General features: G+C 49.2%; 1 protein-coding gene across 2 annotated transcripts in view; it reads left to right on the forward strand.

Moving 5' to 3' along the window:
* ASIC1 (acid sensing ion channel subunit 1) overlaps nt 1-26,758 on the forward strand; it is a 232,981-nt gene that overhangs the window by 676 nt on the left and 205,547 nt on the right. Inside the window, exons 2-3 of one of the 2 annotated variants that reach the window (XM_083490150.1) lie at nt 515-887; nt 7,217-7,412. In XM_083490150.1, the coding sequence (XP_083346276.1) occupies nt 523-887; nt 7,217-7,412 (561 nt within the window). In that variant the 5' untranslated portion in view covers nt 515-522. Of the gene's footprint in view, nt 1-489; nt 888-7,216; nt 7,413-26,758 lie in introns of both variants that reach the window. The other variant, XM_083490149.1, reaches the window with a different exon arrangement.

Below are 26,758 nucleotides of genomic sequence, written 5' to 3' on the forward strand. Positions count from 1 at the left end.
CGCGTAAAGCGGGACCGCGCGGGGTGGGGAGGGGAATTGGTGGGGTAGGAATGGGGGGGGGGTTCCCACACACCAGAGTCGTGGCTACGCTGGGGAGATGGGGGCGGAGTGGGGGGCTAGTCCTAGGTTTGTTCGCCCCTGGTGAAGCCTCCAGAGGGGCGCCACAAATACGCAGGGAGGGAGGTGGTGGCCAAAGTGGATTATGGAGCCGGGGGTGAAATAAAGCCCCAGCACACGCGCGCACACACACACCCCGGGTTAAAGGGGCAGCCGGGAGAAGGGGTGCTCTCCGGGAACCGGGAAGAGCCAGAGAGGAAGGGGAGGGCGCCTCGGCGTCGATCTCGTCCTCTCCCCCAGACGACGGCTTGGCTTGGGAGGCGGGGAAGGGGAGGTGGCGGGGTTCGCTCTCTTCCCGAGCAGGTGTGGAGGGATCCGAAGAGGGCAGGCGCTCACCCGGCGTCGCCGCTTTCCTCTCGTCTCTCCCCACAGATCTGCTTCTCCTTCCCTGTCCCAGGCCTGAGCATGATGGACCTGAAGGTGGACGAGGAGGAGGTGGAGAACGGGCAGCCGGTGAGCATCGAGGCGTTCGCCAGCAATTCCACGCTGCACGGCCTGTCGCACATCTTCTCGTACGAGCGCTTCTTCGCCAAGCGCGTCTTCTGGACCCTTTGCTTCCTGGGCTCCTTGGCCATGCTGGTCTTCGAGTGCAACGAAAGAATCCAGTATTACTTCCTCTACCCGCACGTCACCAAGCTGGACGAAGTGGCCACTTCCCACATGACCTTCCCGGCCGTCACCTTCTGCAACCTCAACGAGTTCCGCTTCAGCCGGGTGACCAAGAATGACCTGTACCACGCTGGTGAGCTGCTGGCCCTCCTCAATAGTCGGTAGGTCCCAGTGCGGCGGTTGGGCGATGGCGCAGGGCCTCCGTGCCCGCTGAGCGGGGTACCCAAGCGCACATCGCTGCGGGTTGGCGTTCAACAGTTAGGGCACCTGTGGCCCTTGCATGTTGTGCACCCGATGTGGGGTGTGTGTGTTTGGGGACTTTGTGCACCAAAGTGTGTTCTATGGACACAGTTCCCGGACGGGTGCATAAATGGGGAGTTGGCTGTAATTGGAATTTGCTAGCTTGACACCTTTCAAGATGTGCATTTTTGTATGCCTGGCCACTTGCATAGGCTACACCGCAGGCCCAGAAGCGCCCTACGTCAGGCTAGATCCAGTGGCATGCGCTGGGCATGCCACACATGTGGCTCCTTGCAAGTGCTGCACATGCGGGTGAAACACCCCTGGCAACGTGGCACCAGGCGCCCCTTTTTTCAGTCATGTTCCTTTAAGGCTCTTCAAAACGGATTTATCCCCCTACTGTGGATACAGCTGTGAGCACTGCTTGCACTTCTGATTGCTTCCTTCCTTCAATGCAGCTTTTCACGCTTTTGTGTCTGAAGCCTCATCACACACACTCTTCCCGGTACTTAACAGAGCCGGTCCCTATGGGAACAGGGTAACGTTTACAACCAATTGGACAGGCCCTGAAGAAGGCCCCACCCTGGCATTCTTACAGGCACGATCCCTTACAGTTCCCTGCAGGTGTGTTCAAGGAGATCCAGGGATAAGGCCACTAAAACTCACACCTGTATGTGGCTCTTGCGAGAGGGCAAGAGACCCTTTGGGTTTTCTGGAAGGCTGGCTAGCACAGGAGTTATGCAGCGGGAGTTTCTTTGCCTTGTCTCTGTAGCAGAGCTGTGCTACAGCCGCTCTCTGCTTGTTTTAGTGGCTGCTCTTAAGTGCTCCGGAGCACGAACCCTAAGGAAGAACCCCCATGTGCATTTCACCGCAACTCATCCAGGCACCTCTCTGCCCTCTGCTGGAGAGAATCGCAACTCCTTGGCAGTGCATCGCGGTCCAATTATATTCCCAACCGCCGAGGGAGGGAGGAAAGTCTTGTTGCTAAGTTTGCATGGGTTTCTAAGTCAGGATGGCCCAGAATTCAGCTCGCTCAAATGCTCTCACATCCCTCTGACTCAACGGGGATGTTGTAAATCCATTCTGTATGGCAGAATCTTGTCCTACCCGGTGCCTGATTTTTTGATTTGTTGTTGACCAGAATCTTGGGCTGTATAAAAAGGCAGTGTTGTGCAGAATGGTCCGTTTTGAATGGGGCTTCCTTTTTTTAAAAGCCTACTCCTTATTTAAAAGGCCACTGTACCATAACATCTGGGCAGATGCCGCTTGTTTCAGAGCATAAGAAACATATGAAGAGCCCAGCTGGATTGGACAAGAAGTCCTAGTCCAGAGTTCCTTTTCCATCCATGGCCAGCCAGAAGCTTCTGGGAAACTTACAAGGCAGCAGCCCATCCCTGGTATCAATGTCCCAAATTTTTGGTATTAATGAAGTGACATAACTGCAGCTGAACATGGAGGGCCTATTTAGCCGTCAGAGCTAATAGCTGTAATAGACGTCTCCTCTGTGCATCTGTCTAATAACTCTTCTCTTTCCTCACCCCGAGCTGTCTAAGCTATTTGCTGTTTCTACATCTTGTGCCAGCACAACCCATAAGTTAAAATGGGGCATTTTGTAGGCAACAGCTGCCCAGGGTCAGGCTGATGGTCGGATCCATTCTACTTCCAGCAGTGGCCAAATCAAAATGGACCAGCAAGCTAAAAGAATGCTGTTCCTCCTGGCTTGTCTCTCTGGATGTTCATGGTCTCTGGAACAGAAGTCCACAGTTTTTGACTGGGCTTGGCAGCTGTTGTCTCAAGTAGTGGGGCTCAGCTTTCTGGCTTCCTGGTCTACGAAAGTAACATAAGCAATGCCCTTCTTTTTGCGATCATTTCTTGGCAAGGGGGTTTTAGCAAGGAAGAAGCAGCAGGCTGTGTGTGCACATGTTTGAAGCGATGGTTCTCTAATGCAGTTCTCTATGTGCAAAATGTGCCATCTGGTGATGAATCTGGATTTCTGAGAATTGTAGTAAGTAATATTGTGGGTGGGGGTGGAGCCACATCTCTTCATCCAGCCTTAATGATCGTGAGGTCTCGTGAAAAGCCGGCAATGTGAAGTCCCAAGGCCTGTCATAATTGCTGGTCTCACTCTGCCTACTCCCATGGGTTCCAGTTATATTCCTTCAGCCATGCAACTTCCCTGCTGCACCTTTCTCCCAATGCACAGCTCCATGCAAAAATATTTCAAATTACGATCCAGTGTGTGATGCAGAACACTGCACACAATTAATCACATTTATGCAAAGTAAGCAAAATGTACACATGCCTTGTCAAATTGGCTTGGTTTGAGATTTCCTGTTGGAGAACTGGGTTTATTTTATTTTGAGCAACATCTGAGTAGTTTTGCGGCTGGCCCTAGCCGTCTCTGAAAGTGGTATCTTTTATTTCTATCAGGCGCTGTGGGACAGATTCTGATCCCCTGGTCCTTGAACCACTAGGGCCACTGGTAGGAGGAGGAGCTTATTGCAGGCAGCTTGAGACTCTGGCATCATAACCTAGAAACCTCCTGGTCCTTGGAACTGGGTGACCCCAGTCAGCCAGCCCTGTACTGCTGGCTGATAAAAACTTCCCAGATCAGCTGCACTCTATGAATAAATGGACAACTCGTTCTAGGTAACGGTGGGATGGATTTGAAGGTGCAAAAGTCTAGGACCCCACTGAGCAGAAGGACCAGGGGAGTTCCCCAGTGCAGCAGAACTGACTTGCCAGAGTTTGCAATAAGTTTAGTACCATCCAAAACAGGGGTTGCCAACCTTTTGGAGCCCTCAGGCACCTTTGCAAACTGGAGAACTGTTGTGGGCAACACACACACACACACACAACAATCAAGCACAGCCTGCATTCTGCAATATTGGCTACAATGGAATATTTCTTTCAAGTCTAATTTCCTCCCCCCCCCCTTTTTTTTTAATTATTGATACAGCAAGAAAAAAGAAAAAAAACACAAATACCAAATTACACACAGGAATAACCATAGACACATAATTTTCTTAACAAATAAAACATATATTGGTCTTAACACTAAAGGCCTAACTCCCGTCTATTCCATATTTCAATTTCATATTGCTTATTGCCAGTACACACTTTGATCATAATTAAACTTTTTCTTAATATAGCTAATTTCTTATATCTACCTTTCAACTATTACTGAAGTTCCTCGAATACTGCAACAGCATTCTTTCAATGGGAGGAGGGCAGGAGGCCTTGTGGGCACCAGGGAGGGCCTCTGTGGGCACATGTACAATCACAGGGTGCATGTTGGCAACCTGTGGCCTAAAGAGAGGCCATCCCATAAGATCTTTTTTGTCCAGGATCTAAAGTTTCCCAGTTGTCCCACTGCCTCCAGGCTATTCCTCTGTGCCTGTCTGCTCCAGGAACTTCCCAGTCTTCTGGCATATCATTTATTTTTATTGACTACTATTTTATTATTTGTTAAATTTATGTACCGTCCTTCTTCAAGAGATCTCGGGGCAGTTCACAGAATAAGACACAAGATGAAACACAGTAAATAATTAAACCCAAACAACAAAACAATAACCCCCTCCCCTTTCCACAGCTGCATTTCAAAGGCTGTAGAATATTGATCAGCCAGAGGCCTGGTTGAAGAAGAATGTTTTATTTCTTAAAAGATGCGCTTAAGTTTTGAAACACAACAACACACAAGGGAAGTGGAGAGCAACAACTGTGCGGAGCACATTATTGCCGTTGGAATAAAATAAACAGAAGGTTCCCTATACTTTTGCAGACATGTTCATAAAACAGATTCCGCAAAGGGACATTTTGGATGTAAGAGCCAGATATCAATAAAGTAGCCTTGACATATCATTTATTTTTAAAAAAACCAACCCAAAACATTCACCGTTTTCCACAAAGAAAGAAAGAAATTACTTTTACACACTGGTTAGCAGCAAGAAAAATAGGAACCACCAAATTTCAGGGACATACCATGCCTAGTGAGCTTCAGCATCTGAGATGTTGGCACAGTCCTGAGTCTGGGTCTTCCAGGGATTGTGTGAGGATAACAATAGAAGCCAAATTATGTGTTGTCATTCCCATAGGCTCCTTAAAGGTAAAGGGACCCCTGACCATTAGTGACCGACTCTGGGGTTGCGGTGCTCATCTTACTTTATTGGCTGAGGGAACCAGCGTACAGCTTCCGGGTCATGTGGCCAGCATGAGTGAGCCGCTTCTGGTGAACCAGAGCAGCGCACGGAAACGGCGTTTACCTTCCCGCCGGAGCGGTACCTATTTATCTTTTTTTTAAATAAAATATTTATTAAATTTTTTTGAAATATAACAGTGAAAATGAAAAAGAAAAATACAAAATAAAAACAGTTAAAGACATACATTTTTTCTTTTACTTATTTTCTTTTAGCTTATTTCCCGGACCTCCTCATACCTCCCTTTTTTGTATTCCACTTCAATTTATTGGTTCAGCAACTCCTTACCATTAGTTTTTAACCCATTTATAACCCTTTTTCCATATTCTCTTAGATCATTACAGCTGGAAACCCCTTAGTTGCTATCCAACATCATTCTATCATTCATTCATTTTACAATATTTCTGTAGATAGTCTTTAAATTTCTTCCAATCTTCTTCCACCGACTCTTCTCCCTGGTCTTGGATTCTGCCAGTCATTTCTGCCTGGAGCGGCACCTATTTATCTACTTGCACTTTGAGGTGCTTTCGAACTGCTAGGTTGGCAGGAGCAGGGACCGAGCAACGGGAGCTCACCCCATCACGGGGATTCGAACTGCCGACCTTCTGATCGGCAAGTCCTAGGCTCTGTGGTTTAACCCACGGCACCACCATATAGGCTCCTTAGGCCAATCCATTTGCTACATTTGCAGATGTCACTGGCCCCAACCACTACCGAATTCCTCCGTTACATGCCCTACTGACATCATAGTTGTCTATAAGGAAGAGGCTCATCCCATACCACAAAGGGGATGCTTGAATTCTCCCACAGATTTCATGTGCCAGAAATGAACCTGAACTCTGGGCAGATGCACCCATGTTAGGGGAAGCGAAAGGTGTGAAATACTTAGAGTCCACAGGCAGAGCAGTGGAGATGGGTGAATCTGTCAATTTTAGAATCTTATTTTTCCAATCTTAAGTTTGGTTCTCCACATCTCTGCCTTAGTTTGCGCAAAAGTCTTCGCAAAAGTCAGTTAGCAGTCTCGTGCACTTTTCTCCAAATCGGTATCTTTTTGCAAGCCATTTTCCTAAAGATAACGTATCGTTTGCATGTTATCATGAATATATGCATTTTTATGCACACAATCACCTGATGTATGCATCTTTAATAATATATTATATATATATACCCCGCTGGGTTTCCCCAGCCACTCTGGGCGGTTTACAGCATATATAAAACATAGTAAAATATCAAACCTTAAAAACACATTTTGTTGTTGCTACTCCTGGAGAACCACTACAAAAGTTGGAGAGGTATGAAGGTCAGAGGATGGCTGCATTTTGGTTCACAAACTGTTTCAAGAAGTGCAAATTGCCAAGCCAAATTTCTTTCTGATCCATATGCTGGGATTTAGTCGGTTTGCAATTAATAATAATTAAAAAAAAACCTAAGCCAAAATAACCCAAATTTTCCATCAGGCGCAGAAAATTCCACAACTGGCATAGATTTAAGCAAACATTCATATATTGTATTATAAAAAAAGATCTAACTAAAAAAGAAAGAAAGCAAAGATATGTTTGGGGGAAGGAGAAAGAAAACCCCGCCACATTTTTTGCCCTCATCTCTGTAGCACAAAATATTTGTTACTCATGTAAAAAAAAAAAAACCCACCCAGATGTTATACTTTTGCAAGTTGCAGTTGCAGTTTTTAAAGAGAAAAGTAACAGCATAGTCTTGAGAATGCCAGACTGCTCTTGGAAGGAATTGAGACCCGCTGCATATTATCTCAGAGGTAACACGGTGCTTTAATTACACCATGCTTTAATTGCACATATGTCTGTGTGCTGCAAGCTTCTCACAGTCGATTGCCTGTAATGGCAATGTCCCAGAATACTTCAGACCCTACCCTTCCACGTTGCAGTGCTCCTAGACTGCCCTCCATCAGCTCCTCTCTTGCACAGGGACACCAGAGGGCATGGTGGCTCCCTGTGGACATAGCAAACAACCCAGCAAAACGGGGAGACTCGAATGGACCCATTTCTCCCCTTGGGACTGAGCTGTGTGTTTTCCTTCAGGTACGAAATCCCAGACACCCAAATGGCTGACGAGAAGCAGCTGGAGATCCTTCAGGAGAAGGCCAATTTCCGCAACTTCAAGCCGAAACCCTTCAACATGCGGGAATTCTCCGACCGAGCCGGCCACGACATCCAGGAAATGCTGCTTGCCTGCACGTTCCGTGGGACACCGTGTGACCCCAGTGACTTCAAAGTGGTGAGTTGCTGTTTCTCGGATCCGGTCTCTGGAAAGCGAAAAGACTTTGACTGCTGTGAAACAGCTGGTAGACATGGCTTGGTGCTCGTGTTGGGTGGGGAGGGAAAGTCTGTCCATGGCAGGTGAGATGAAACAGAGGCCAAAATCTGTCAAGAGTAAGAGAGTGTGTATATACCAGAAGCGTGTTATCTCTGATGGGCAGAGGGACACAAACCATGTACGAAGGACCGAAATCAGTCAGGGCCTATAACAGATATCCTTGTTCTTTTCGGCAGAGCTGAGACCTTGCTGGAGTCTTGGGCTGTGTGCATTAAACCTGAGTTGATTGTATCTGTGGCAACTGTGTGGACATATTGAGGGCTTGTGGTGGACGTGGCTAAGACTTCTGAAGAGTGTGTTTGTGTGCTGATGCAGGGATTTCTGTCTTTGTGGATACCACAACAAGATTTAGAGATGCCTTGATTCTCCCCTCCCCAGTCCCAATAAGATGTGGGAGAAATTTGTATATCTCTTGATATGGAATGGGGTTTGCACCATGCCTGTCTGTTCACCATCTGAATTATTTTGATGCTCAGTGCTATTGGATTGTTGTGGTGACTCATGTGAGCTTTTAAGCGGATGGGCTTGCGTTGCGTGCAATGCTTTATCAGATCTGGAAGACGGCTACCGGGCAGAGGATCTCGCAATGTGCCTCAGATGCGATTGGGGGAAAGCGGAAGGGCAGCCAGCCCGATTTGTGGCTTCTTTTGCGTCAGACTGACAGGGCTTGTTTGCCTCAACCTAGAGGAAAGCAGCACAAAAACTATAGGGAGGCTTCTGTTGTCGTGAGTGTAGCCACCAAGTCACTTAAAACCTCCACCTCAAGATGGACAGTTGCAATAATGGCTCAAGCTCCCTAGCAAGGGAGTTTTGTTTTTAATGAGAGCAGGGGAAGAGGCAGAATTATGTGACTGCTAAAATATATTGCTACCCCCACAGGAGGACTACAGAGAGAAAAAATAAAGTCTGAAAGTGACAGGGATGTGGGTACCAGCATCCTCAAGCAGCATATTCAGCCCATTGATCATCCATTTGATCCAATCAGATGCACAAACTGGGTTAAGAGGAAGGGTTAGGATGCAAACCTTATAGCTTGTTGTTGTTTAGTCGTTTAGTCGTGTCCGACTCTTCGTGACCCCATGGACCAGAGCATGCCAGGCACTCCTGTCTTCCACTGCCTCCTGCAGTTTGGTCAAACTCATGCTGGTAGCTTCGAGAACAGTATCCAACCATCTCGTCCTCTGTCGTCCCCTTCTCCTTGTGCCCTCCATCTTTCCCAACATCAGGGTCTTTTCCAGGGAGTCTTCTCTTCTCATGAGGTGGCCAAAGTATTGGAGCCTCAGCTTCAGGATTTGTCCTTCCAGTGAGCACTCAGGGCTGATTTCCTTTGGAATGGATAGGTTTGATCTTCTTGCAGTCCATGGGACTCTCAAGAGTCTCCTCCAGCACCATAATTCAAAAGCATCAATTCTTCAGCGATCAGCCTTCTTTATGGTCCATATGGTCCACATGGTCTATATGGTACAGCTAGGGATGTCTAAACTCTGCACTAAAAGTAACCAATGGTTTATACTGGGTCGTAGCTCCATGGTGTGACATTTTTGTGCGGAAGGTCCCAGGTTCAGTCGCTGGCACCTTCAAGAAGGACAAGGAGAGACTCCAATCTTGAAACCCTGGAGAGCTACAGTACTTTCAGCAACTGTTGACAATACTGAGCTGGATGGGCTAACTCAGTAAGAGATGGCTGCACAGAATCTTAGAACTGTAGAGTTGGAAGGGACAATGAGGGACATCTAGTCTACCCCCCAATGCAGGAATCCCCAATGTGGGGCTCAAACACACAACCCTGAGATTAAGTGTCTCATGATATTCCATTCCTAATTTCTGGCTGGTTGCAGGTGGGTTTTCCAGATAGCTTTTTGCCACCAAGGGCTTGCCTGGGATTCCACTTGCCATAATGGAGCTGGAAGTATCAAGTGTGTAAATTGAACAAAGTTGTCTGCGTTTGTTTGTTTGTTTGTTTGTTTGTTTGGCAATAATTGTTTTGCAATGAGAGAGAGGGAGACTGGGCTTCAGGGCCAGCTCACCTGTGAGGCAAGCTGACACGACTGCCTCAGGCAGCAAGATCAACAGGGACAGCAGATCCCGATGTGGACCTTTATTCCTCCCTTGTTCCTCCCTTCTTCCCTGGCAGGGAGGACGCCGTTTTGTGGTTCACCTCAGGTGGCAAAATGTCTTGGGCCGCCCCTGCTGGGCTGTCAGTGTGTGTGGTACCTTTCAGGATTATATAGGCAACACCGTGGCATTGCTTTTTTTTAAGCAGGAACTCGCCGGAACTCAGGTGGGTGCTATTGCCATTCTAAGAGAATGAGAGAGGTGTTCATGGTGAGTTCTGGCACCTTTTTTTCTAGAAAATAGTACTGGGCAACAGAGATGGGTATCTGTTTATAGAGCTTATAGACTAAAACTTACAGATACAGTGGTACCTTGGTTCTAAAACTTAATACGTTCCATAAGTCCGTTCCAAAACCAAAGCATTCCAAAACCAAGGCGGACTTTCCCATAGAAAGTAATGCAAAACGAATTAATCCGTTCCAGACTTTTAAAAACAACCCCTAAAACAGCAATTTAACATGAATTTTACTATCTAACGAGCCCATTGATCCATAAAATGAAAGCAGTTATCTATGTACTGTACTATAAAATAAATAAGACGGAATTGTAGATGATAAAAATTTAAAATAATTGTTTTTCTTACCTGCACTGATGATAGTCATTGTTTGGATGGGGGACTTTTATCCATTTCCGCAGTCACACAATCAAGCAATCAGTAGCTGAACTGGGTTCCACACAGTCACAAAAAGTAATTGAAAAAGCCTCAAAAACAAAAACACAAAATAAATAGCAAAAACAAAAGTGCCAAACTTAATCAGGTCTGAAAGTCCATTTGACTTCTGAAATGTTCAGAAACCAAGGCACAGCTTCTGATTGGTGCAGGCGCCCCGGAAACAATAGCTGACAGCCGCATTGAATGTTCAGCTTCCAAAAAACGTTCGAAAACTGGAACTTACTTCCAGGTTTTCGGAGTTTGAGAACCAAGATGTTTGAGAACCGAGGTAGTTGGAAACAATACAGGGAGTGAAAGAGAAACGTGAGCTGTTGTTACCTGAACCTTGTTTATAACTGGGAATGGAGATGAAGAGGATAAGTCAAAGGCCCGTGTGGGGGAAGTGGGGCTTGAGGAGGATGGATCTGAAGGAAAGGAGAGCGGTGATGCCATGTACACATCACAGAGAGGCAGCTGCGCATGTAAGGAGCAGCAAGGGGGAACAGGCAGAGATCATTTGAGAGAGCGGGGAGAGACCTTCAGTAGGCTGAGAAGGTGAGAGAGCTGGAGGAGAGACGTAAAGAGAATACAAAGGAGCAGGAATATAACGAGGGAAAACAAAAGAGGCAGAAGGGAGCAAGGTGGGGCAAGGCCACGGATCTCTTTAAATGTAAGGACAAGGACCCCAAAGGGGATGGGAAGCCAACAAAAGGCACCAAAAGGAACATCACATGCTCTGAGTGACAAGAGAGGTAAATATTTTTGACAGCAGAGGTTTGGAATAGAAGCGAGATGACGGAGGGAACGAGGAAGTCTGAAGTTGAGGTTGCCGCAACAGTCAAGGTGGGAGATGACTACTTGGGCATGGACCAGAATTTGACCCGGGGCAGAGAAATATTTTTTTGGGGGGGGTGTTACATTGTGCAGGCACTGTCCTACCACTGGGGTGATGGATCTCCTTGCTGGCTTTCAAGATTTCCCCAGCAATCAAGCCTGCTTTTATTTCCCTAAGGGCTTCTTTAAAAAAAAATAGAAAAGGAAAAGACATGTATGATCTGTTGTCTCTTTCTGGTTACGGAGTGCTGAGTGCAGTCTTGATCTCTGCACTAATGTGGTGCAATTGCAGAAATGTGCCTTCTTCCTTGTGGCTTGAGGAGTTAGATGCCCGGATTTAGGGAGAACATACCCTGAAGGAGCAAAAGTCTTCTGGGCTGGGGAGGTGGCACAGGGCAGAATACCACATCGGTTGGAGATTTGCATGCATACTTTCAGCGTCCTGAGTGGTTAGATCACACTTGCTGTACAGCTGCTACCTCCAGCTTCTCCTGGCTATGCTTACATTCAGCAGTAGCATGATGCTGGCTGTCTACAAAGCTGTGGGGCTGAGACTTTTTCATAATGAGTCTCTATGTTCAGCCATGGAAGGACAGTTGGTGGCTAGCTTGGAGCTCCCAGCTTTAAAGGCAAGGGAAAGCCTTCTGCTTCGTATGTCAACACACCTATACTGAGACAGCATGGGACCAGGATATTTGGAGGACAATTTATTCTAGGGTTGGGTGATAAATCGATTTGAAGTCTATACAGTGGTACCCTGGTTCTTGAACTTAATCTGTTCCGGGAGTCCGTTCAACTCCTGAAACAGTTCGAAAACCAAGGCGGAGCTTCTGATTGGCTACAGGAGCTTCCTGCACTCAAGCGGAAGCCGTGTCAGACGTTCGGCTTCCAAAAAATGTTTACAAACCAGAACACTTACTTCCAGGTTTGCATCGTTCGGGAGCTAAGCCGTTCGAGTACCAAGGTACCAGTGTATTGTGATACTGGTTTCATCATTTTTGACCTGGCAATATATCGCAAATCATGATGTGTTCGGACTCGGCAATATATCATCCAAATGAGTTAGAAGTCCATATTGTGATATTGGTTTCATAAGTTTTGACCTGGCAATATGCAGTGGTACCTTGGTTTCTGAACACGCCTTGGAAGTCGAACATGCCACCCAGCTTCTGCTGAGTGCAAGATCCTGAGGCCTAGCTGTCGGTTGTTGAGTTTTCAGTTTTCGAACATTTCAGAACTTGAACGGTCTTCTGGAATGGATTACGTTCAAAAATCAAGGTACCACTGTTTTGCGAATCATGATGAGTTTTTGTGTGTGTGTGCGCGCTATGCGGAAATCACAATGTGGGGGAAACCATGAAGGCAACCAATGCTTCTCTCGATTCCTGCAGCCCCTGTTAACTCTGCCTGCTCAGGTCTCCCTTCCTTCAGGAGGCAGCGAGTCCCAAGAGCAGGCGCCAGCAAAAATCACGATGCGGGAAATACCGTGAAGCCAGCCAATGCCTCTGCATAGTTCCATCCTTATTTCAGGCATTGTGATATATTGGTATATCGTGATGTTCAGGCTGGTGATAGATCGCAGTGTTGAAAACCAGATATCGCCTCCTCTAGGCTCTTCCCATTCAAATCCTGCTCCCGCTCTGCATTGCACATCCGAGACCCTGCAATGCGTTCCATTCCTCTTCGGAGGCACAAGTGGTTGGGATACAAGGCAGGGCCTTTTCAGTTGTGGCACCCAGGTTGTGGAACTCCCCCCTCTAGAAGGGCTCAGTTGGCCCCCACCCTGCTAAGACTCAGAGGAGAACTGTAGCTAAGTGGCAAAGCATTTGCTTTCCATGCAAAAGATCCCAGGGAGGGCTGGGAAGGACTCCTGCCCCAAACCCTGGAAGGTTTCTGCCATTCATTTCAGCAACAGTACAGAGCTAGATAAACCGATGTTCTGACTCTGTATCAGGCAGCTCCCTGCATTTTTTAAAAATTGCTTTTTGTTTCGGTTTGAAGTTTAATCTCCCTGTGTTGATTATGCTTTGTTTTGTTCTGCTCCTGGCTTTTATTCTGTTTAATTGATGTCATTGTGTGCCGTTTGCTTTGTCGCAAGCCGCTTTGAGGCACCGTTTTAAGGAGAAACGGCAAAATAAAAGAGCGATGGGAATGTCTTAGCCGAGAGGAAGAGCGGAACCAGAAGCTGTTGGTATCTATGGGGTCAGATCAGTAGGAGCAAGTGCCCCAAACGCCTTCCCCTAAACATGAGCCAGGAGCTTTTGCAATTCTCTCTTAACCATTTCGGAGCAGGGAGAGAGCCCCGCTGAATAGGGATCAACGTTTTGGCTGCCTCCCCAAATTAAACCATTAGCTAATGCGACCGTAGGACAGAATGGAGAGGAGGAGATAGGATCAAGCAGACGTTTGTCCCTTTGCTGAGCAGCTGCATCTCCTAGCCATAGGTTCACATCTAACCCCACCCAGTTTATAAACCATGGTCCTCGTTGTGCACACGTAAAACCCTCCCAGGAAAGCAGCAATCGTATTGATCATCCATGGAGCTAAATGCTTTCCTTCCAGTCCTCCAAACAGCTGACAGGCCCTGTGGCTGCTTTTCTAGGGGGAGGAACGCCAAGTGTGCAGCCCTGACAGCAAGATCGGGGGAGAAACTGAATGCACAGCACCCATTTGTATAGGAATCCACAAGACGGGGGACTACGCCTGGTCCATAATCCCAATTACCAGCTTTCCTGGGAGAAGGAGATGCGTTCCCGTTGAGAGGTTCCTCAAACTGGAAGTCGTTCCAGTTGGCCACCAGAAAACATTCTGCACATTCTCTGAAGCATATTATGATTTCACATATTCTATGCCAGCGCTTAGACTTTCAGAACAAGTTCCAGGGCTGTCTTTTGAAACTCAGCCCTGATCGAATCAAGCTGTATTAGCTCTTGGCTGTTCCTCCAGATTCTGATGTTTTGAAAAATCCTGAGCCACACCCGAGTGTATCACTCAGTGCATCATGATATTTGTGTATTATGTTTTTATGTTGTGATTTTTATCCTGTGAACTGCCCTAAGACCTGCGGGTATAGAGCGGTATACAAATTTTAATAATAATATAGAGAAGGAGGAATGCCTACACTTCGCCAGCAGGTCCCGGGACCGGATACAACAATTTAAAATTCAGAGCTAGAAACAGTTAAAACAGATTACAGATGGCGGCTGATGGATTGAGGCTGAATTCTGACAAGAAGTACTGTTTTGGGAGGGACTCCCTGGTCTTGAATGGGGTAACTGTGCCCCTGAAGGACCAGGTGCGCAGCCTGGGAGTCATTTTGGACTCATAGCTTTCCATAGAGGTGCAGAACAATTCTGTGTCCAGGGCAGCTGTCTACCAGCTCCATCTGGTAAGCAGGCTGAGACCCTACCTGCCCATAGACTGTCTTGCCAGAGTGGTGCATGCTTGCCACAGCTGCATGTGGAGGAGCGGAGATGCGAACCCAGTTCCCCAGATTACGAGTCTACCGCTCTCAACCACTACACCACACTGGCTCTCTTGAGGCCAGCCCCCGCCAGCTACACTCCCAGGCCCAGAGCATCGCCAAGCATTTTGGAGCCTAACTAGTTAACCAAGGTGCTTGGCACCTGCCGAAGGGGAAGTCAGGCTCATCCTTCTGCAGTGGAGCATAGCAGCACAAACATCTCAAGGCAACGCGGAAAGAGCTTTATCTCCCGTTGCAGAGGCTGGGCACTAAGGCATATCAATTGCTTGGCTGCTACTTCTGGCCAGAGGGCGGGGAGAAAACTTACTGGCGACTTCCTTCTCTTCCATGCATCAAATCTCTTCCTATCTCTGTCCTTTTATCTGCCCTGTCCAGCACTCCAATCTTGGCTCGCAGTCTCCACTGCCACCATGCTTTTCTCAGTATCTGGTGTTTGTGACCTTTTCTATATACCAGTCCTCCCCACCCCTTTTGCATACCCTCTACCATTTCACCGATGAAAATAGGAGCATCCTATTCCACCATCAGCAGCATCATTTTACTATTTGTATATCACCCATCTGACGGGGTTGCCCCAGCCACTCTGGGCAGCTTCCAACGTATATAAAAACATAATGAAACATTAAAAAAAACACCTTCCCTATACAGGGCTGCCTTCAGATGTCTTCTGAAGGTTGTGTAGTTACTTATCTCCTTGGCTCAGGGGTTGCGTAACTCCATACCCTCTCTGATGAAAATAGAGACGTCCTAAGGAAAAGCGGGACATTCCGGGATCAGATCAGAAACCAGGACAGCTTCTGTAAATCCGGGACTGTCCCTGGAAAATAGGGACACTCGGAGGGTCTGCTTTCCCTGGAAATGTGCTCTAATGATAGGCAGGTCTCCTTGCAAAAGGCCTGCAAAGGCAGCAGAGATATGGGGGGGGGGAGAGAAGCACAGCACAAGAGGGCTCCCCTCTTTTTCATCTCCGCCGCCTCCTTCTCCCAGAGTGGTGCTATAATGAGATGTCATCCCCTGAAAATCCAGCCAGAGTGAGCGAGACAAACGACAAGACAGAGAAACATAAATAGACACGCAGGAGCTTGGCGTATCAGTGGAATACAATTTCCAGTCTCTCGCTGGCGCTTTGTCACCCGCCGCCTCCGTTCCCCTCACCCTCGTCCCTCCCTGGGCCGGCGTTTCTTTCGTGCCGCCGCCGACACATGAGAGCCGGCGCACGATAGGCTCGGTGTTGCTCTCTGTCTCGCTAGGTTCAGCTGGAAAATTATATGGTAACGGTGCTGCGCTGCAGGAAAGTTGGCTGATAAACGCCACGGAGGGAGATGGTGTCGCTTACAAGAGATCAGTCCTCTCCGCTGCTCCAGGTAGGAGGCACAGCGTCGCCTCTTCCCTTCTGCTTTGTGGTCCTCATTGTTTCCCGCGAACACACACACACACAAGCGGAGGCATGCAACAGAGTACAACCAGCCACCTCTCTCTGTGATCAGTGCTCAAACAGCAAACAAATCTGGCAGAGACACAACTGCAAAGCATTCGCAGCCGATGTGAGATGCAACACTTCTGGATCAAAGGACTAGCTTCCTGTGTCTTTGGTGGTTGGGCTCAGGTGTACAGTGTGTGGGGTTTTTTAAGGAGATAGGAAGATGAATAAAGCCCATCTGGGCACTTTGTATAAATCCTAGTTGGTATTAAAGGGAAAGGGTAAAGGGACCCCTGGCCATTAGGTCCAGTCGTGACCGACTCTGGGGTTGCGGCGCTCATCTTGCTTTACTGGCCGAGGGAGCCGGCGTACAGCTTCCAGGTCATGTGGCCAGCATGACTAAGCCGCTTCTGGCAAACCAGAGCAGCGCACGGAAACGCTGTTTACCTTCCCGCCGAAGTGGTACCTATTTATCTACTTGCACTTTGACGTGCTTTTGAACTGCTAGGTTGGCAGGAGCAGGGACCGAGCAACGGGAGCTCACCCCGTCGTGGGGATTCGAACCGCCAACCTTCTGATCGGCAAGTCCTAGGCTCTGTGGTTTAACCCACAGCGCCACCCTCCCAATTGTTTTTCTTTTTTAAAAAATCTGTTAGTACGGCAACCCTGTGTGTGTCTATTGGGTTCAAGTGCAGAGCGTCTTGCTCCCAAGTAAGCGTGCCTAGGATCGCAGCTCCAATCTGCATACATTTGCATACGAGGGGGATGGGAAACACTTGTTCCAGTTCAGTGGTGAAGCAACACACTTTGCGTACAAAAGGTTCGGGGTTCAACTCCTAGCATCTCTAGGTAGGGCTGGGAGAGGCTCGCTGCCTGAAACCCTAGAAAGGGCCTGCCAGCTGCTGTGGATGGTACTGAGCTACCAATTGGATCATAGAATGGTAGAGTCAAAAGGGACACAAGGGTCATCTAGTCCAACCCGCTGCAATGCATGGATCAATTGGTCTGACTTAGTAGAAGGCTGTTTCCTATGTTCTGAAGGTGGGGAGAGGGGGGAGGTACTTATTTTTCCAGATCAAGGGATGGCAACCTTTTAGACCCTAAAAGCCATATGTTGTGGTGGTTGGGTGGTCAGGTATTGGTAGGTGTGGCTGGAGCTGTCAGTAGGTGGGACATGATGTCAGGAGCCAGAGTCAGTAATAGGTCAGAAATAAACCACCCAGTGTCAGTGAAGTTAACTCTTTATCCAAAGAAACCAAAGCAGGGCAAGCCTAGTGATCACTGCAACTCTGCCCTGTGGGTCTTGCCCCAATGAGGACTGAAGGTCCCTGCCTTCCCACCGCTATCTAAGGTTCCTCCCCAGTTCCTTTCCCAGCAGCCTAAGGCTCCATCATCTTGTCTCTTCTTGCTCTGCCGTCTTCGTACCTCTGTGGGTTCTGGGCGACCAGCGGGGAGGGGAGCTGGACGCAGCGGGAGCGAGAGAACCCCTGGGTTTTTCGGCAGCCTGCCTCATCTCTGCCTCTTGACCTCCCCTGTCCTCCAGCCTCCACTTCTGCCCCTGATTCTGGACTGCTCTCTGCTACAGCCTCTTCCTGCTCACTAAACCCGGTTGCCTCTTCAGCTTCGTCCTCCTCTCAGACCACTCCTTCTTCCTCTGACCACTCGTTGGTCCACCACCAATCCCCAGGCTCTGAGCCTTTCCACCCTGGGGGTTCCTCTGGGGGTTCCCCAGCCGCCACTACCACCTATGTCTCGGGGAGCATTGCCTTCCATGAGACACTCTCCCTTCTTTCTCTCTTTAACAGGAGGGGGCGCCTCTTCTGATATGGTGTTTGCCATCTTTCGTTGTTTTCTATTTTTTAATATAAAGACTTGTGCAGTGGAACCTTGGTTCTCAAACGACTCAGGTGACGAACAAATCGGCTCCCGAAAGCCAAAAACCCTGGTTTGTTCTGGTTTGTGAAGGTTTTTCGGAAGCCGAACATCCAACGCAGCTTCTGCTTGAGTGCAGGGAGCTCCTGCAGCCAATTGAAAGCAACGCCTTGGTTTTTGAACGGTTTCGGGAGTCGAACAGACATCTGGAATGGATTGAGTTCGAGAACCAAGGTATCACTGTACAGTGGTACCTCGGGTTAAGTATTTAATTCATTCCAGAGGTCCGTACTTAACCTGAAACTGTTCTTAACCTGAAGCACCACTTTAGCTACTGGGGCCTCCCGCTGCCGCCGCGCCGCTGGAGCACAATTTCTGTTCTCATCCTGAAGCAAAGTTCTTAACCTGAAGCACTATTTCTGGGTTAGTGGAGTCTGTAACCTGAAGCGTATGTAACCCGAGGTACCACTGTATTTGAAATCTGTGTGTGTGTGTGTGTGTGTGTGTGTAAAATCACCTGCCTTGGTTAATCAGGAGACATTTTTAGCCATCTCTCAAAGCATTCACAATTGATGGATTTTATCGTTTCGGTAAGCAGCCGCATCAGATTCTAACTTGTTATCGTCTCGTGCTCGGGGATTAAGTCCTAAAAAGAAAAGAAACCCAGAGAGCTGCTGTGGAGGCAGCCCCCTGGAGCCCGTGACTGCAAACTGGACCTGTGACTAAGCCCTGGGGAGCACTGGCTCAAATTAAGCCTGGAGGATAAAGCAGTGGTTCCAGCATCAGCAAATGCTGGCTGCTACTGCGAGACCATTTCAATTGCGGACGGAGGCTCCAGTCTTTATCAGCTACAGCGAGGTAGGCAAAGGCTCAAAGGGCTGGCAGCACCCCCTCCGGCCAAAGGAAAACAATAGCTACAATTCGATCCAGAAACGGCTGCCTTGATGGAGCCTCTTCCTGTTGCTTCACAATTTACATAACAGCTGGATTCTATCAGCAGGGCTGGACCTGCTATTAGGCAGAGTGAACTGACTGCAGATTCTGGGGGATATGGGGCAGGGAGAGGAGAAATAGGGCCACGTCTTAAAGGGCAGCGCTGTGTGGCCTGCCCTTTGCCTCTGATGCTAACTACCCTCGGTTGGGGTAAAGGATGCTCTCGCTATCCTATTTCACCGGGACTGAAAGACGATGCAGTTGGCAGTCCATTCCGGTTTTGTCGTTTAGTCGTTTAGTCGTGTCCGACTCTTCGTGACCCCATGGACTAGAGCAGTGTTTCCCAACCTTTTTTGGGCAAAGGCACACTTGTTTCATGAAAAAAATCTCGAGGCACACCACCATTACAGCCCCGTGACATCAGCGCGCAGCGTCACGCCGGGAGGGACATGAATTGCTAGCAAATTACATAATCACCTCCTTGAGGGCTGGCTCATCTTCTCCGAAGGCAGAACCCCATTAATTAACAGCACAGACTCACACCATAGCCAAGACGAGGGGGGGAAACCTCAGTCATGCACAGTCATGCACATGTGGGGGCTAAATGAGGACGAAGACCGGGCAGAGAGCAGGGTTCAAATCATCCCACCTGGGCCAGGACAATCCCTGGGTGCTCCCTTGGGCCACTCGCCTGACCCACCTCGCAGGGCTGTTGTTGCGAGGATAACACGGGGAGAACCATGCGCGCCCCCGGGAGCTCCTTGGAGGAGAAAGCGGGCGATGAATGCAATGCACGAAATATATGAGAGGCGACCAGGTTTTGCAGGTGAGGGGCCCCCGCCAGCCTCTGCTTCCAACACCCGGCGCAACGACGCCGAAGTTTCCCCCCGGGCTCGGCTCGGGGAGCAGCGCTGCTCCCCCCCGGCTCCCCTTCGCTCTCCCGGCTCTCTCTGCCGCCCACTGGGGACCCCCCTCACCTGCCAAGTCCGGAGCGCCGGTGGAAGTTGCATGCATGCATGCAGGGCGCCGCGTTGCCATTGCATTGCACTGCACTCCATGCAACGCCTGCACGCATGCATTGCCTTGCACGCCCGCCAAGGGGTCTCCCCGTGGTCCGATGCGTCCCCTCCGGCGCGGATGCAGCATTGCAAAAATACCCCCCCCCCGACGCAGCCCTACCTGGGGGGCAGCCTCCGCCTCCGCCGCTCCGCCTCCGCGGGGATCCCCGGGCTCCATCCTGCCGCCCGATCTCCGCGGGGGCGCAGGCAGGCTGCGCGGGGTGTGCGCGGAAGAGCCCCTGCCCGCCCGGCCGCCGCCGCTGCGCTCATTCCATGGCCGGGAGAAGAGCGCTTCAAACAAAACGCCCGGCCCGCCAGGCCACGCTGGGAAACGTAGTTCGCGCACCCCACGCGGGCGCGGAGCCCAAGGGCGAGGGGACTACGGATCCCGGCAGCCCCCGCGCCGGGGACGGAGGGGGAGAGGCCGGGTGCAGGGATGGAGGGACAGGTGGGCGAGCGAGTGAGTGAGTGGCAGCCGCCAAGCCTTGGCCGAGAGCCAGGAAGGGCTTCCCCGGAGGAGGAGGGAGGCGCAGAGCGGGAGGGAGGGAGGGAACCCCAGGGGTCATCTAGTGACGGTGCCCCAATCGAAAATTTGACTTAAAAAAAAAACTTTCGATTTTTTTAATTTTTCCCGCGGCACACCAGGCAACATCTCGCGGCACACTAGTGTGCCGCGGAACAGTGGTTGGGAAACACTGGACTAGAGCACGCCAGGCACTCCTGTCTTCCACTGCCTCTCGCAGTTTGGTCAGACTCATATTTGTAGCTTCGAGAACACTGTCCAACCATCTCGTCCTCTGTCGTCCCCTTGTCCTTGTGCCCTCAATTTTTCCCAACATCTTTTCCAGGGAGTCTTCTCTTCTCATGAAGACTTCTACCGGACTCTTCTCCAGTCCGGTAGGCTTTAAATAATCTTTGCCTCGGGCAGGAGAAAAGTCTAGGGCCAGGCCTGTCTATGAGTATCCCACTCAATGTTTGCAGCAATAAACCCGTGAAGTTTGAAAGGAAAATGCATCTTGCCAAATATACAGGAACAACTGTGTCATAAAGCCCCTTTAGCAGTGTTTGGTGGGGTCCCAGGGGCAGTTTCCCTGGGCGCAAAATTATTAGGAGCGCAACATTTCAAAATAGCATACCCTTCCCCTCTGCCTGTGCCTCTCAGGAGAGAAAGGGTGGGCCTCAAATCCCACCCTCCCTGGTCCCACAATTGCACTCCCGCGATCTCTTTCCCCTCCTTTGCTTCTTCCATCAGGTGAAGGGTACGTATTTTGTTCTGCTGTTTATATTAATGTTGTTGTTGTTGTTTTGGTCAGTGGCTATGCTCCACATTGAACTGAAGGTGGAAAGGGAGAAATGGGTGGTAGGGACTGATCAAGAAGGTGGGTGGGGGGCTGCAGTTGCCATGCCGGTGCTGTCACAGGTTAGAGGGCGCAATTCTTGTCTTGCCCCAGGCACTGGCAACCCACGCTAGGCCACTGCCCTTGAGTCCAGCATTCTGTTTACTTTCAGTCACCTGTGAGAAGCTTCTGGGAAGTTCCTAAGCAGGATATGAAGGCATTAGCTGCCCCAACCTGCACCTAGAGGTTTTATTTAACAGTTCATCTTTAAAGGCATTGTCAGGACACTGCCATCAGCTCAGAGGCGAGAGGTGGAAGGGCAGTTGGGTTACAGGGAGCCTCTGAAGATCCTGCGAAGCAGTTCTTCTTCCGGCGAGGAGGGAAGCCCCGCCTCCAGTGGGGAAGGGATGCAGGGCTCAGAAGATGCTAGAGAGAGTCGCAACACCGGGCCTGAGCAAAGTGGGGGGGGGGAGGCAGGTCCCCCTTTGCCCACGCCCTCTCTGCGCAGTTGGTTTATGCGCAGAGAGGGGAGGCGTAGGATGGGGGTCAAAAGACTGCTATGCTGGGGAAAGTTTAAGGACCGCCCACTCCCAGATTCTGCTAGCGACTGAGCAGACATGGACTTGAGACGGCGCTCTGCACTGTAAATGTTTTGTACAGATAATAAAGCCCTGAAAAGACCAGTGGGAGTCTTGCCTGTTTGCTCTCGAGCAACCACGCCTGCACACACACATAACAGGCATGTTTTATTTAAAAAAATCCTAAAGAAAACATAAATAATTGCAAACAACGAGGAAAAGAAATTTTTGAACTGCTTTTTGTGAAACATTCGCCTCTTTAAAGGCCCACAGATTTATTTCCACCTTTAAAGTTGTTTGCTACAGCAGACTTGCTAGTGGAACCTAGAAATATGGAACCACTGGAAGCGTGAAGTGGCACAAGTTGAGAGTTCTTATCTCTCTTTATATAAACAGTGGAAAGGTTATGGGAACATTTAAAGGGGCTTCTCAGCAGTGATGGGAAGTGGTAAGGTGAAGGTTTGCTGTTGGGGTTAGCAGCTGTGACGCGGTGACGAGGCAGTCTGGGTTTTTCTGTACCTATTCCTAGATTCCCCACTAACCCTAAAGTGGGGCTTTAATTAACTCTCCCCTGTTTACCATTGAGAAGCCACTCAAGATGCATATAGATTTAATTACACTTGTCAATAGCAACATACTGACCCTGTGTTTAGTAAAAGAAACAAGCTCATTGCCTGAGAAACTGAAGAACAACCAGGACATAAGATGCACTGAGCGGTTCATAACAGACCCTCCAAGTGTCCCTATTTTCCAGGGACAGTCCCGAATTTACAGAAGCTGTAAATTTTGATTTGATCCCGGAATGTCCCGCTTTTCCTTAGGACATCCCTATTTTCATCAGAGAGGGTATGGAGTTATGCAACCCTTGAGCCAAGGAGATAAGTAACTATGCAACCTTTAGAAGACATCTGAAGGGAAGCTTTTTTAATGTTTAATGTTTTATTATGTTTGTATGTACAGTGGTACCTCCGGTTAAGTACTTAATTCGTTCCGGAGGTCCGTTCTTAACCTGAAACTGTACTTAACCTTAAGCACGCTTTATTGGCCGAGGGAGCCGGCGTACAGCTTCCAGGTCATATGGTCAGCATGACTAAGCCGCTTCTGGTGAACCAGAGCAGCGCACGGAAACGCCGTTTACCTTCCCACCGGAGCGGTACCTATTTATCTACTTGCACTTTGTGCTTTCAAACTGCTAGGTTGGCAGGAGCAGGGAGCGAGCAATGGGAGCTCACCCCGTCACGGGGATTCGAGCCACCGACCTTCTGATTGGCAAGTCCTAGACTCTGTGGTTTAACCCACAGCACCACCCATGTCCCTACACGTGGTACCTCGGGTTAAGTACTTAATTCGTTCAGGAGGTCCGTTCTTAACCTGAAAATGTTCTTAACCTGAAGCACCACTTTAGCTAATGGGGCCTCCCGCTGCCGCCGGAGCACGATTTTTGTTCTCATCCTGAAGCAAAGTTTTCAACCCGAGGTAATATTTCTGGGTTAGCGGAGTCTGTAACCTGAAGTGTATGTAACCTGAAGTGTATGTAACTGAGGTACCACTGTACCGTTCCGGAGGCCCATTCGCAACATGAAAAGAATGCAACCTGCAGCGGCGCATCTGCACACGTGCTGGTTGCAATTCGCTGCTTCTGAGCTTGCGTGTGACATCATTTTGCACTTCTGCACATGCGCGAGTGGCGAAACCCGGAAGTAATCTTTTCCGGTACTTCCGGGTCGCCGAGGGACGTAACCTGAAAGAAAATACAGTGGTACCTCAGGTTACATACGCTTCAGGTTACAGACTCCCCTAACCCAGAAATAGTGCTTCAGGTTAAGAACTTTGCTTCAGGATGAGAACAGAAATCGTGCTCCCACGGCGCGGCAGCAGCAGGAGGCCCCATTAGCTAAAGTGGTGCTTCAGGTTAAGAACAGTTTCAGGTTAAGTACGGACCTCCAGAATGAATTAAGTACTTAACCCGAGGTACCACTGTAACATGAAGTGGACGTAACATGAGGTATGACTGTATGTTGGAAGCTGCCCAGATTGGCTGGGGCAACCCAGTCCAATGGGCAGCGTATCATCATCATCACATCATCATCATCATCATCATCATCATCATCATCATCATTAAACAAGACGTCCCTATTTTCATCTGAGTAATGTTGGAGGGTATGTTATAAGAGCATTTTCCAAAATGCCTAACCTGGAGGCTCGGTCATCAACTCATCTCTGTTCGCTGGGTCTACCAGCAGTTCCTTAGCAGGATAGATTTGGGGGAGCAAGGAGGTGCATGCATGTTTGCTGCTGGAAGCCCCATCGGTCCTCGGCTCTACACCAAGGCCACAGAAGTAGCTGGTCCTTAACCAAGGGTCCCTGTCGCTCTGAGCCGTAGCAGGTGGCAAGAGCCTGCAGGGGGACAGAGGCAGCAGTGTCTCGGTCTCAAAGCTGGCCTATGCAAAAGAGCGGGATGAACACAGGGTGGCTCAGGGTGTTTAAATACATGGTGAACTTTCAGGCTGTCCTACGGCCCGGGGCTCACAGAGCCATAAAAAGGCCAGATTCTTCGGCCGGAAAAATCCAATTTATGCAAAATGCAACGGGTGGCTCTGGGTGTCGGAAGGGAGGAGGGAATTCATCAAGGGGTCGGGTGGATTCTGTATAGATAGGGAACTGCCTCTCCAGCATTTGTGTGAGGTTCCTGGGTGCATCAGAGCCAGTTTCTGTGAGCTATTTTATTTATCAAGAGATAAATACCTTCCCAGGGACGTGGGTGGCGCTGTGGGTTAAACCACAGAGCCTAGGACTTGCCGATCAGAAGGTCGGCAGTTCGAATCCCCGCAACAGGGTGAGCTCCCGTTGCTCAGTCCCTGCTCCTGCCAACCTAGCAGTTCAAAAGCATGTCAAAGTGCAAGTAGATAAATAGGTACCACTCCAGCGGGAAGGTAAAGGGCATTTCCGTGCGCTGCTCTGGTTCGCCAGAAGCGGCTTAGTCATGCTGGCCACATGACCCGGAAGCTGTACGCCGGCTCCCTCGGCCAATAAAGCGAGATGAGCACCGCAACCCTAGAGTTGGCCACGACTGCACTTAATGGTCAGGGGTCCCTTTACCTTTACCTAAATACCTTCCCATACTTCTTGGGGTTGGGGGGGTTTCTTTTCCCCCAGTTCACCTAAGTCCCTTCCCACTTTCTTCAGTGAGCTGAAAAAATAGTGGTCCTTAACAAAGCCAAGGGGAACCCGCGGCCCTCCAGATATGGTTGGACTCCAAGACCCATCAGCCCCAGCCAGCGAGGCCATTGATCAGGGTTGGTGGAAGTTGTAGTCCAACAACATCTGGAGAGCCAATGTTTCCCACCACTGCCCTAAGAGATTTGTGGGTCTCCATACACCCACCGCCTGCACCCAGAAGCACTGGAAGAATTTTCCTGAGATAGGGCTCCTCCACACTTCCTCTTGCCCTGGCTCCCCCCCTCCCCCGAGAAAAGCCACTGTTTACCACTGAATCGTAGCAAACATCAACTGGGTTTTCTCCCGGATTGACATGTGCTCCAATTTAGTGCCAGAAAGCGGCTTTTCCAGGGGGAAGCCGAGGGGTAAAGGGCAAAACGACTCAGACCTGTGCCTAGATAGCACGGGGCAATCAGAAAACTGCTCAGACCTGTGCTTCCTAGGCATAGGAGAAGCAGAAGTGTGGCCGAGTCTGAGAGAATATCTCAGAACACATGGGGAACCAACAGCTTGCAAAACTGTGTTCCCTTTTGGTAGTTTTGGCCTCTGTATCTGGGTGTGTGTGTGTGTGTTAGCCTCTCAATTACGTGACTGCTTCCTATTCACCTAGTATCAGTGGCATAGCGTGGGTTGCCAGCACTCGGGGCAAGGCAAGTATTGTACCCCCTAACCCATGGTTCCTGTTAGGGCCAGGCGGCAGTCACAAAGCTGGTAGGGAAGGGTCTTCCCATCAGGGAGAGGAAAACTGGGGAGGAGACAGTGCCAGCAGTCCTTTATTATATTATTACAATTCATTTCATAATTTTTATGCTACTTAATATATTTAAAAAAACCACCACCACCCTCCAAACGGGTTGTTGTTGTTTTTTGAAATTTACACTCCCCATTTTTATTTTGCGCCCCTCTGCTCGCCACCCATGCTATGTCACTGCGTGGGAACCTGGAAGATAAGAGGCAGAATCAATCTGTACTGCATCGTACCTGCTCAGACACTGTGCATGAGGACTTACAAAGCATGCCGGGAGAATACAGGGATGGAGGGGTTAGCAAACACATCGTCATGTAATACTATGCCCTGGAGGACTTTTGATGCTCTCTGTCCATTCACAAAAGCTCCTCTATGCTTCTGTCCTGTGCACTGGGAGCAAGCCCTGTAGAACACGGAGGTACTTTCTCCCAAGTAACCATGCATGGGGCTATGCTGCAAGGGAATCTTTTGCCTGGCTCCCTTCTCCCCTACTGCCTCATCTGCCACCCAAAAATTTTAAAAAAATGCCTTGTAGCCAGTTGCAAAGCATTTGAATTTCTAGCCCTAATAAACATGCTTGGGATTACAGATTACTTACTCAAAGGTCAATCCCAGTGAGTTCAGTAGGCCTTTCTTACAAATAAGCATGCACAGGGATTGTAATCTTAGAGTGAATAATTTACTTTGGTTGGCATTTTAGATTTTAACAAGCTTTGGAATATTCTCAAGACGTGAATGAGGAAGGGAAGCAGTAGATGGAAGAAGCATATGAACAAGGAGCCCTGGGGGAAACTGACAGAGTTACGTGGTCCACGTGAAGCTCTGATTAACAACTCCTTAGCTTTTAAGCTTGGCTCCGAAACTTCATGTATTAATTTAAAAACCCTGTACATCCATGAGGTCTAGAAACCTGGGAGGGGCTGGTTGCTCTAAAGTTAGAGATTTCTGTGTCACTTCTTCTTTTGGCGTGTAACTACTGCCCTGATTGGTTTGTTCC

This window comes from Podarcis liolepis (genome assembly GCF_965112155.1).
Source record: "Podarcis liolepis genome assembly, chromosome: 2".
NCBI classification, from domain to species: Eukaryota; Metazoa; Chordata; class Lepidosauria; order Squamata; family Lacertidae; genus Podarcis; species Podarcis liolepis.